This window comes from Vipera ursinii, assembly GCF_947247035.1.
Source record: "Vipera ursinii genome assembly, chromosome: 1".
Lineage (NCBI taxonomy): Eukaryota > Metazoa > Chordata > Lepidosauria > Squamata > Viperidae > Vipera > Vipera ursinii.
The window spans coordinates 63,646,684-63,659,310 of record NC_139512.1 but is presented as its reverse complement, the minus strand read 5'-3'; the positions used below and the strand labels follow the sequence as shown (position 1 = coordinate 63,659,310).

Genomic DNA, 12,627 nt, shown 5'->3' with positions numbered 1-12,627 from the left:
ACCACGTGGTGTTAGCAAGCAAGCTGTTCTGAACCAGCCCTCTTCCGGCCTTGTAGTAAGGCAAACCCCTATTCAGATAGAAGAGACTGGAGAGCGTCCAAGGCTAAAAGGCGTCTGCCAAGATTTATTACTCAATTAACAGAACAAGAAACAAAAACACTAGAGCTTGACTCCTCAAGCGGAAGAGTTGCTTTCAGCAACCAGCCCCTCCCCAAACACTCCTTTTATTTAGAGTTCAGGGCGTGGTCTCCCTGTGCCTCCTCCCGAGGAGTCCCACAGCCTTTCTTTGTTTGTTCCTGCTCGACTGCCTCCTGCGTCGGGCGTCCTTGAACAGGGCCAGCTGTGGGTCATCATCCTCCGCACTATCGGGCTCACGCAGCTGAGAAGAGGTCCCCGGCTGAGGGCTCTGCAAAGCCTCCAAGCCATCATCAGCCGGTTCGTCTTCCACACCCTCCTCCTCCCCCTCATCTGAGTCATCCGATACATCTGAACCGGCTGCCGGACCCCCCGGCTGGCCCTGAGTCATAACACTATCCCGCACCGCAGGGCCCTTCCCCCGGGGCTGCCGATCCGGATGCGGTCGGGATGGGAATTGATCGTGAAACGCTGTCACCAACGCAGGGGCATGAACGGCGGTCGCGTCTTCCCATGTGAAGTCCTCCGGCCCGTACCCTTTCCACTCGATCAGGTACTGGAAGCGACCTTTCAGCCAGCGGGAATCCCGGATGCTGGCGACCTCGTACTCGGGGGTGCTGCCTCCATCACGAGGTCCTGATGGGGGAGGTTCCGCTTGGCGAAGTGGACAAGCCGGTTGTTCGGGGACCAACAAGGACCGATGGAAGACGGGATGCACGCGCAGGGAACGTGGCAGAGTTAAACGATAGGCGACCGGATTGATGACGGCCTCGACTGGGAACGGTCCAAGGTAACGGTGGTCCAGCTTCCTCGCCGGCCGAGTGGATGGTAGGTTCCTGGTGGACAGCCAGACCCGATCCCCCACCGATAGTGGAGGCGTATCCCTTCTCGACCGATCGGCGAACCTCTTGTAGTCGGCCTTGGCCTTCTCCAGCTGCCGTCGCACCAACCGATGGATCGCCTGTAACTCCGCCATGAATTCGTTCGCTGCCGGCTCCGGTGAGTCCACAGGAGAAAGGGGGAAAAACCGGGGGTGATAACCCACGTTGGCCAAGAACGGTGTCATCTGCGTGGAGGTGTGCTGCGAGTTGTTAAAGGCAAACTCGGCTATGGCCAAATAGTCCACCCAATTGTCCTGCTGCAGGTTAACGTAGCAGCGCAGATACTGCTCTAAGATGCCGATGACCTTCTCGGTACCCCCGTCGGTCTGAGGATGATGCGCGGACGAGAGGCAAACCTTAATGTCCAACGCCCGCATCAACTCCTGCCAGAAGCGGGCTGTAAACTGGGCCCCCCTATCGGAGACGACTCTATCAGGAAGGCCGTGCAGCCGGAACACCTGTTGGATGAACATGCGACTAGTGGCGCGAGCTGACGGTAAGCCGCGACAGGGGATGAAGTGCGCCATCTTGGTCAACATGTCCACCACCACAAACACTGTCGTGAAGCCGGAGGATGGAGGTAGATCCGTCAGAAAGTCCATGGACACAGCCCCCCAGGGTCTCTTGGGTGTTGGCAAAGGCTGCAGTAAACCAGGCGGGGCCCCTGTCGCTGACTTGGCCTGCCTGCATGGAACGCAGGAGGTGACATAAGACTGGACGTCGTGTCGGACTCGGGGCCACCAGAAGGTACGGGAGACCAGGTTCAGAGTCTTGAACAGGCCAAAATGCCCCGCAGCCGGGTTATCATGACACTGGCTGAGGACGAGTCCCCTGAGTGGCCCTCCCGGAACATAGAGCCGGTCACGATAATACAGGAGTCCATCCGTGACCGACCAAGGCGAATCTGGCCCCACCTCTTCCTTCCGCTGAGCCACCCACGCCTCCTGCTGCTGCGCCTCCCGGATCCGAGCCCGTATATCCACCGGCTCCCGCACCGCAGCAAAAGACTCGACGGGGATCACTGTCCTGGGCGGAAGCTTGTCTTCCGCTCGGGTGTACTCGGGCTTCCTGGACAGAGCATCCGCTCTCTGGTTGTGCCCGCTTGGTATGTACCGCACCCGGAAGTCAAACCTCGCAAAGAAGAGGGACCACCGGAACTGGCGTTGGTTCAAATTCCAAGCGGTCTGCAGGCTTTCCAGATTCTTGTGGTCCGTCCGGACCTCGATTTGATGCCGCGCCCCCTCCAGATGATGCCTCCAAGCCTCGAACGCCGCCTTGATGGCCAGCAGCTCCTTCTCCCAGATGGTATAGTTGCGCTCCGAGGGATTCAATTTCCGAGAGTGATACGCGCAAGGGAAAAGGGTACCGTTGGGCGTCGCTGCCTGGAGTAACACGGCCCCAATGGCAATGTCGGAGGCGTCCGCCTCCACGACAAACGGCCGTTGTGGGTCAGGATGCTTTAAGATGGGCTCCTTCATGAAGGCGTCCTTCAAAGCTTGGAACGCCTGTTGTTCGGGAGCGTTCCACTGGAACCGAGTCTTCTTCTACAGGAGCCGGGTGAGGGGGGCTGTCAAGGCAGCAAAGCCAGGGATGAATGTCCGATAGTAGTTGGCAAATCCAAGAAGTCGCTGAACGTCCTTCACGCGACGCGGGGGTTGCCAACTCTGCAACGACTCAACTTTACTCGGCTCCATGGCGATGCCCTCAGGAGAAATGCGGTGACCCAGGAAATCGATGGTCACCTGGTAGAACTGGCACTTCTCCAACTTGGCAAACAGCCGATGTTTCCGGAGGCGCTGCAGGACCTGACGGAGATGCTGATGGTGCGCCTCACGTGACGGGGAGTAAATCAGGATGTCGTCCAGGTAAATCACGACAAACTGGTCCAACAGATCTCTAAAGATGTCGTTCATAAAATGCTGAAACACAGCGGGGGCGTTGGTCAGGCCAAACGGCATCACCGTGTACTCGAAATGTCCATAGCGAGTACCAAACGCCGTCTTCCACTCATCACCCGGCCGAACCCTGACGAGGTTGTAAGCTCCACGCAGGTCCAGTTTCGTGAAGATTTTAGCCTCCCGGAGTCGGTCCAAGATGAGGGGCAGCGGGTAGCGGTTACGCACCGTGATGGCATTGAGTTTCCGGTAGTCACAGCAAAGCCGTAACTCGCCCGACTTCTTTTTGACGAAGAGCACGGGCGCAGACACTGGCGAGGATGAGGGCCGGATGAAACCACGAGCCAAATTCTTTGTCAGTCCCGCAATGCAGCCAACTCGGGCTCCGACATGGAGTACAAACGCCCCACTGGGAGAGGCGCATCAGGGACTAGATCAATGGAACAGTCATAGGGCCTGTGCGGGGGTAATTGGTCCGCCTCTGACTCGCTGAACACATCAACAAAGTCGGACAGTTCGGGAGGCAAGGAAACCCCTGAGGAACCCTCCACCTGGCCGGCACAGATATGGCGGGTGTGGTCCACGCACTGCAAACTCGGGAAGGTGACCAAGTTCTGAGACCAATAGATCTGTGGATCATGCGCCCGGAGCCACGCCAGTCCCAAGACCACGGGGAAGTGCAGATCCGAAGTGATGTAGAACTGGATGGCCTCCACATGGGAACTGATGGCCATACACACTGGTTGCGTGGCGGCCGTAATAGGCCCGGACAGGAGCACTCGACCATCAATAGTCTCCACTAGCATGGGCGGATCCACCGGACTCTGGGGAACAGCCCATTTGGCCACGAAGGCCGAGTCCATGAAGTTAGTGGTAGCCCCAGAGTCAATTAAGGCATGGACCGGAATCCCCTCTGGCTTGCCAGGAAGGATCAGACGTGCCTCCAAAATCAAATGCCGTGGAGGTTCACAGGCACTGTCGGAACGGCGTCGCTCGGCGTGGTCGTTGTGGGTCGCCCGATCTATCACACCGTCTAGATCGGGCTCGGGCCGTTTCCCGACAGCAAAGCAGGGGACTTTCTCGGGGCCGGCTTGGTCACTGACGCCCGCTGACGCTTCTTTGGGCAAGAAGCGGCCAAATGTCCAGGGTCCCCACAGTAAAAACACAACCCCCCCGATCGTCGTCTGTCCATTTCCGTCACCGATAGACGGGACCTGGCGGCACCCAGCTCCATTGGCTCCTCCCTCTGGACTGGGGGCTCACGCACAACAGGGGCGGCAGGGGTCTGTGGGGTGGCATGGCGACTCTTTCGCTGCTGCAGCCGGGCATCGATCCGCAGACAAAGATGGATCAGCCCATTCAAGTCTGAGGGAATGTCCACGCGGGCCAGCTCATCCAACATCTCCTCAGACAAGCCATCCTGGAAGGCATCCACGAGCGCAGCCTCATTCCAGGCGGAATCCTGGCTAAGCAGCCGGAAATCGCTGATATAGGCCTGTAGGGGGCGCTGACCCTGCCTCAAAGCTTTCAGGCATCGGGTGGCGGTCTGCGCCTTAATTGGGTCCTCATACATGAGGCGCATATGGTCACAAAACCCCCCAAAGTTATCCAACAAAGGGCTAGGTTGTGCCAGCAAAGGCGTGCCCCAACGAGCTGCATCTCCTGACAGAAGGCTTAACACGAATCCCACCTTATCCCGGTCAGTGGGGAAATCAGCTGCTCTCACGCTGATAAAAAGCTGGCATTGTCCCAGGAAGGCAGGAAACAGTTCTGGATTGCCAGCAAATTTATCCGGCATAGCTATCTGACATTTCCTCCTGGGTGGGGGTGCAGCATGTACCTGAGCTTGCAGTTGAGCCACCTGAGCTGCCAGCAAAGTGAGTTGCTGGGTGAGCTGGGCATTCTCGGCAAGAAGCTGCTCCATCGTAGTAGTAAGGGGTGGGAGGCTGAAAGCAAACTGTTCTGAACCAGCCCTCTTCCGGCCTTGTAGTAAGGCAAACCCCTATTCAGATAGAAGAGACTGGAGAGCGTCCAAGGCTAAAAGGCGTCTGCCAAGATTTATTACTCAATTAAAAGAACAAGAAACAAAAACACTAGAGCTTGACTCCTCAAGCGGAAGAGTTGCTTTCAGCAACCAGCCCCTCCCCAAACACTCCTTTTATTTAGAGTTCAGGGCGTGGTCTCCCTGTGCCTCCTCCCGAGGAGTCCCACAGCCTTTCTTTGTTTGTTCCTGCTCGACTGCCTCCTGCGTCGGGCGTCCTTGAACAGGGCCAGCTGTGGGTCATCATCCTCCGCACTATCGGGCTCACGCAGCTGAGAAGAGGTCCCCGGCTGAGGGCTCTGCAAAGCCTCCAAGCCATCATCAGCCGGTTCGTCTTCCACACCCTCCTCCTCCCCCTCATCTGAGTCATCCGATACATCTGAACCGGCTGCCGGACCCCCCGGCTGGCCCTGAGTCATAACACAAGCCCAATACATTACAATAAGTGCATTGACTTAAAAAAAATCAGAAATTAAACAGGTGGATAGTTCTGACCTATTGTGAAATAGTACTGATAATGTGCCTCAAGTCAGTGTTGACTTTTAACAATCACATAGCAGGGACAATCTATTCCCATCTTAATCAATCAGGTCTTCATGGGATGGCATGCACTAACATTAGTATGAACACAAGGTTATTTGTCTGTTATAACATTAATAGGATGTTATTTGATCAATAAAGGTGGTTTGAAAAAAAATCTTGTACCTTAGGCCCTGGAGGACTTTTGCCACAGAAAATCCTGCACCAATGACTATCTGAAAGTCTTGTAACAAAACCAGACAGGTTGAAAAATGGGCATAGAGTACCTCTTAACTAAAAATCAATAAAGCTTAATGTTCTAATTGTATTTTAAGGCATTAAAATATTTATTTCTTACCCTAGGCCATTAATCATCAGCAATTCTTCTTCTTTTCCCATTCTGACACTGAGAAGTGAACGAATTTGTCCCAGTGCTGCTAATAAGTTGATTGTGTCTTGCACAGAGGCAGCGCTTATAGTATAAGATTTTCTCAGAGCTTGCAGCAGCTCACCAATGCTATCATACTGCCTTCGAAGTAAGTTAAACATAATGCGAACTAATTCTGGATCTTGGATCTGATCTTCCTGTGCCCAGCGAACCATAGTTTGAGATATCAGCTCTTTCAGAGAAGCTGCGATGAAAGGGGAAAGATTAAAAACAAAAAAATACAAACTATTCTTGACAGAAAAAGCTTGTTAAAAGCTTGCTGTAATTAAGGAATCTGAAATTTTAATTAGCAAGGTTTACTTAAATAGTTTAGGGTTTAGAATTTCATCTTGGATGGGAACAGCTGGTAGTCACAGCCCTGCCAATTATGCATGACCTTATGTAGCTAGGTTGCATCACTTTCAGCTAACAAGGTGTATGCTTGTTGTTATCTGCCTTCTCTTAATTTCTTGTGGATACCCTTGAATGAGGGAAGAAGTCAATGATTACCCCTTTTGCAATAAAAGGAGAACAAGTGGCAGTATTACTGATACAGGAGATACTTCTATTCATGAAATGCAAATGCACATCACCCAATTCCAACAGACCTTCAAGCCACATACTCATAATTCTCTGTGTTTCCTAATATCTGGCTTTTGATGGCTGTAAACAAAACTCCAACGTGCCATCATTTACACTGGCCATCACTTCAGTATCATTTTATTCTTTCTTTCCTCATAATATGTGTTACTGAATTCAAGGAACCGTAGGACTGTAGATTTATAGAGCTATACTTTCGAACACAGATTTATAGAACAGATTTATTGGAAAATGAAAAGCTAACATATAAAAAATGGCACTTTCACCTACTTTAGGCCAAAGATTTAGTCCCAGGGTTTACTAAAACTCTACAGTTCTACTAGGAATTAAAGGTGGATCATGCAAAATCCTCATAAATAAAACCAAAAAAATCCCTCTAAATTCTCTGCATGAGGAAAGATGAAACTGTGGGATTCAAATTCCTAAATTGCTAGGAAAAATTTTAAGATGGAGTTCCATACATACAGCAAAAATGGGAGGTTTCTTAAATGCCTGAAAGTGACATTGATTATTTTCAGACTGTTGCATAAAGAAAATTACCTTAATTCTTCCTGTCCACGCAGTATACTGCTGCAAACCAGTTAATTCATTTTTACTTAAACAGCATAAAACCCTTGTACATAAGTAAATTATAAACGGATAAATTAATAAATTGATAAAGGACAATCTTTTATCTTGGTTTACTAGACAAGGCCAACATTTGGCAAAGATGCTTCAAATGTTCAGATACACCTTTTTATTCCAATCAAATAACGCTCAGCTTGGTTTCAAAACAAAATATTAAAAGAGAAGATAAATTTAAGGGGAAAAACTTCCACGTCACAGCAGATCATATCTTTAAAAAACATACACAAAACAATTCCTGCAAAAAATAGCATTGTAGACCTAGCTTTAATTGCTTTTCAGCAGGAAGTTTGGAAAGCTTATTGTAAAAGCATTAGGGTAGCAGCTCAAAGGAAACATGCAGTTCCTATCATCTTATCCCGAATTTAATGATTCATTAGATTTGGTTAGAACACCAGTCTTTGCAGACAAACGTGGGCAATTAGAGTCTGAGGTAGGCAGTGAAAGACAGGGTTTTTGAACTAATTTATGATATCTTCAGGGGGTAAACTATTTTTATTAGACTATTTTATTCTTTTAATCCTGAGAGAGATAGCTAGGACAGCATTTCTCAGCAACTTTTAAGATAAATGGACATCAATTCCCATGCTGGCTAGGGAATTCTGGCAGTTGAAGTCTACCCATCTTAAAGTTGCTGGTGTAGACATTGTCCAAAAAGATAAGAAAAATATCTTTTGAATCTGCTGTTCCTTTTCTTTATCAAAACTTTCTCTATCTAAAATGAGATAATTTTGATTAAGCTAAATAGTATCTATCTCTGGACTCTGATCACAGAAAAAAATGTACTACACACGTAAGAGGTGTTTCACCATGACTCTGTTGGAATGGTGGTTATATCCTTAGGAGAAATCTATGTGAGATTATAATACTATCCCCAGACCTCTTTTGTTATAAAAAAAAGTTATACCTAGGGTTATCTTTTGTCTTCCTATTATCAGAAATGGGGATCAAGAAACTTTATTAGCTCCTGTCCTCCTCTCACAGTGATTCAAACATCCCTGGTAAATTTAGTTTAAGGAATACTGCTATGAATTTAAATTCTTACTAGGACATTTTTCTTCTTCTTCTGTTGCCTCTCTCTTTTCTGTTTTTTCTATTCCTTTTATTTTATATATCAAAGAACATAGTTTTCGAGCCCATGAAATATTTTCTTCCTCTTCTTTTTCTTCTTCTAATGGAATACCTAGAGGGTAATAAGAACAAAAATAATATACTTGCAATATTCTAATAATTAAAGAACCATCTTTATGCATCTTATGCAGTAATTAAACAAGCACCATCTTTCAAGGAAGGGCTGCCAATGAAAATAAAAAAGGATCAGGAAACCTCATTGCAAAAAACATAATAAACCCCAATGAGTGGGACAGGTGAGGTAAATGGTTGAATGAGGATTTTAATAATTTTCGTTTGACTATATAGTGATTGCTCAATGAACCAACTAGACTGAAATGTAGCTCAGTTTTGTTATGGACTTATTGAAGACAGAAGAAGCATCAGGAATAGGAAAAGTAATTGGAAATTGAAGATAACCATACTGTACTTTGTGGATTCTGGAAGTTCCAGGCCCAGAACAGGTCAGTGGACATTAAATTGTGTAAAGGAAATTAATGAGTGGCAGCAGGTGGTAGCACCCAATTGACCTTAATTAATCTTGATAATATTAAACAGATTGGATCCGATCAGTACTTTGTTGGGAGATCACCAATTGAAATATCAATGGCTGAAAAAAAAGCTTCCTACTGAATAGCAATAAGAAACCATGTCTTATTCTGCTACCAAGAAAACTACATGGACATATCCATATAATAATAATAGGAGTTAAGCTCCATTTAAGAGATACTTAAATGAGAAATGTTGAGAACCAACTCAGTGTGATCTATTGCTACAAAAACATGTAATCATTCAAATTATTTTTTATACTGGAAATATTTTAATTTTGCCTATATTAGGTTTCCCATAAAAATACAATAACAATGGAAGATCTGTAAGTAGTAATGTTTCACAGACAAAAAAAATCACTGGAATGATATGACCACTCACCAAAATAAATCCCTTCTACCTACCACAATGAATTAGGAGCTTATCGTGAAACTCATATAGCTCTTCCCGAATCTCTACCGGACAAGGACAATCTTCCCCCAACTGAAAATTCAGTAGCATATTAATCTGAAATTATAACATTAAAATTAGAACTAGGGTTATATTATGTTCAGATTTTCACCTCCACTTTTGTCTCAGTCCATTAGAAGAACATATTTTTTGAAAACTCGTCAACATCTGTGAGAGATAGGCCACTAATAATTGTCCTGTTCCTTCCATTTCTTTTTAAACATAGGATTATGTTTTTATTCTCTTTCCTTCTATTTGTATGGCCAGCATTAGAAATGCTAGATATTTTAAACAGCGTTCCAATAATTTTGGATATAGTGTTGTCCAACAATGTCTAATGCTGCCAATAAGATATAGCAATACAGTTTTCCAAATTCCTAAATTAAATCCCTTTTTATAACTCTCAGAAATTCTGTTGAAAACTAAAAAAAAAGTTTGAAAGTTTAAAGCAACAGCTTTCTTTATTCTAATTCTACACTATTACCGGATTGTAAAGAAATATTGCTCAGGTTTTTTTTATAGGGAGAGAGCTTTGTAATAGATGCTACATTTTAAGTTTATTGAAGGTTTTGCTCTTTTCTCTGTTTCTATACTTCCTGCTAGAAGAGACGAATGATCTTCATCTACCTGCTCTTGAGGAGGAGAGCGAAATTCTTTTGTCTTCCTGGCAGTCAGCGCGGCAGACATATTCAAGGCTTGCATCAGTTCGTTATATCTGTATTTCTGATTATACTGTAACTTTAAGACAAAGGTATCTGCGAATGACACAATAGCTTCCACTCTGTGTTTCAGCTCACAGTCGCAGAAGTAATTGAGCAGCTCACACATCTAATATGAAAGAATAAATGAAATATACAGGTGAATTATATATATCGGTCTCATACAGCTGTAAATCTGAGGGCAATACACATCATTATATGTGAAAATTCAATTTTGTGGTCAATGAAAAAGGAGACTTAGTTGAATCCAAACTGTCCTTTCACTAGTCGCACGGTTAGGCAAGCTTGGCTCTTTTAGGACTCGTGGACTTCAACTCCCAGAATTCCTGAGGTCCACGAGTCCTAAAAGAGCCAAGCTTGTCTACTCCTGCACTAGTGTATGGAATTTTCCAGTTGAAATAAGCATTGTTACATTTCATTCAACAGCATTACTGAATCTATAAATCTACATTTTCCTAGGATGTAGTAATCTGAAAATCTGGGAGTGGCCCTCTCCTCCCAGATATAATCCACTGAACAAACAAGTGACGAGGACAGTGACTGACAGCTTTAGAGCTGCATCTGGACCAATACTACTCTGATCCAAATTTCCCAACTTTCTTTCTTTTTAGTTTTAAAAATACCTTTTTCTGCAATAAAATGGTGCATTCATGAGTAAAGGTTTTAGGATCTGGACAACACTCCAGACTCCAATATCTGTAGCAATTATAATAGTTTAACTGCCACTTCAGCCTACCTATTGTAACCACGCAAATGCTTGTATGTCTCTGCACACATACCGTATTTGCAAAGTCTAGGGGTAGCTATTTCTATTCAACCCAGTCTCTCACTTGCCTATTAATATGTATGTACGAATTACACAAGAGTGGAGGAGAATCAGTGTAAAATATCTATTTCACCATGTTTCCCAGTTCTTTGTACTAATAAGTATTATAGATATGTATTTGTCTTGTTTATCAAGGATAAATAGATAGAATTGATTTACTCCCAAGTTATATATTAGGACTAACAAAAAACTGAGAACACAAATGGAATACTGGAGGTGGTGTTTCAGTAACATAATATACCTGAAGTTTAACTGACTCTGGCAATCTTGTTTGCAGCAAGCCCTTTATTGGGGTCTTGGTTTCCTTAATGGCCTTTTCACCAGCCTCTACTGCTTTTTCTTCTATTTGGCTAACATCTTCTTTCTCTGCTTGCTCCATTATGTCTTCTTTGCTCTCACCAAATACACATGGTTCAATCAGAAGCAAAATCTGTTTAACATCATGATCATCAAAAACTCCCATCCTAAGCAAAGTTCCTATAAGTTTCAGAACAGGAACGAACTGGAATTCAACTTTCCCTCCAACGGGGTCTCGTATATGTGCTCCACTGCAATAGACTGCTTCTGTCAACATGCTTATAGTCTTTGTTTTAAGGATCTCTAGTGGTATCTCTGGACTAGGCTTTTGATGATCCTCATTGGACAAAATGAAACAAGGAGTAGAGAATTTAAACTTTGGTTTCAAGCATGTGCTAAGTCCAACTCCAGGCAATCCATGTTTCTTTGATCCATTTGGAAATAATCGGATTTTCCTGGTTTCATCTGTAACAGGAGTGATAAATTCATTGTTCATCATGAGTTTTGCTTCCTTGGAATATTCTAAATGAATGCTAATCAACAATTCATAGAATCCAGACCTTAAAAGTCCAGGCAAATACCGATTATCTATTGTGTAAAATAATTGGGAAACATCCACATGGCTGCAAAGAGCATGAGCTACTCTATTATTACCCAGAGCACAAACAGAACTATATAGCTTTAAAGTATGATAGTGGAACCTCATCAAATCTTCTTGTTCACATAATTCCAATATGTCAATACACCTGTAATGATACAAAAACAAAACAAACAAAAATAAATTCTAAAGCATGTTTCCTTTTATTAAGTATACATTGTTAGATACTTGGAGAGAAAAATGTAAGCCTGTACTATATGAGCCCTATGCAGTAGTTAAACTGGAGTAATGCAGGCAAACTCTGCCCATAGCCTGGAGTTCGATCCTGATGGTGCTCATGGTTGACTCAGCCTTCCAGAGCCAGAGCCTTTCAGTCCTGAATTGCAACATTATGACACGTGACACCCCTGAGGCAGCTTAAAGGAAAACTGGAGTTTATGTGTTTCTTTTGTGAGCCTTTCTTGTTTTGCACTTGGTTCCTGTGTCTTTAAGGGTACAGGGAAGGGATGGGGTGCATTCTTACTACACTCTGGAAGGAGAGCTAAGAAGGGTCAACCAGCTAACTCAGGGGTCTACAAACTTAGAAACTTTAAGACCTGTGGACTTCAATTCCCAGAATTCCTCATCCAGCCATGATGGCTGAGGAATTCTGGGAGTTGAAGTCCATAAGTCTTAAAAGTGCCAAGTTTGAAGACCCCTGAGCTAGCTGGTAGTGGTGCATATTAATAAATATGGATAAATTCATCATTCATTTGTCAGTGCAAAGGGAAAGTGATTCAGCAAAGGAATAGCCACCAAGAAATTAAAACTGGTACTTTTTTCCTACAGTTTGTAATATTTTATTAGATTATAGAATAAAATACAAAAGTACAAAAGCAAATAGTAGGACACAGTGGGGAGGAAAAAGGGGGAAAAGTGAGGGGGAGAAGGGAAAAAGAACAGACTTCCCCTGTTTC

General features: G+C 45.1%; 1 protein-coding gene across 1 annotated transcript in view; it reads right to left on the bottom strand.

Annotated features, from left to right (window-relative positions):
* The window catches only part of RYR3 (ryanodine receptor 3), a gene marked incomplete at both ends in the record, with an annotated part of 317,059 nt that overhangs the window by 146,518 nt on the left and 157,914 nt on the right, over positions 1–12,627 (bottom strand). Inside the window, 5 exons of the mRNA XM_083354752.1 lie at positions 5,830–6,103; positions 8,168–8,305; positions 9,186–9,288; positions 9,859–10,059; positions 11,018–11,819. Coding sequence (XP_083210878.1) covers positions 5,830–6,103; positions 8,168–8,305; positions 9,186–9,288; positions 9,859–10,059; positions 11,018–11,819 — 1,518 coding nt within the window. The remainder of the gene's footprint in view (positions 1–5,829; positions 6,104–8,167; positions 8,306–9,185; positions 9,289–9,858; positions 10,060–11,017; positions 11,820–12,627) is intronic.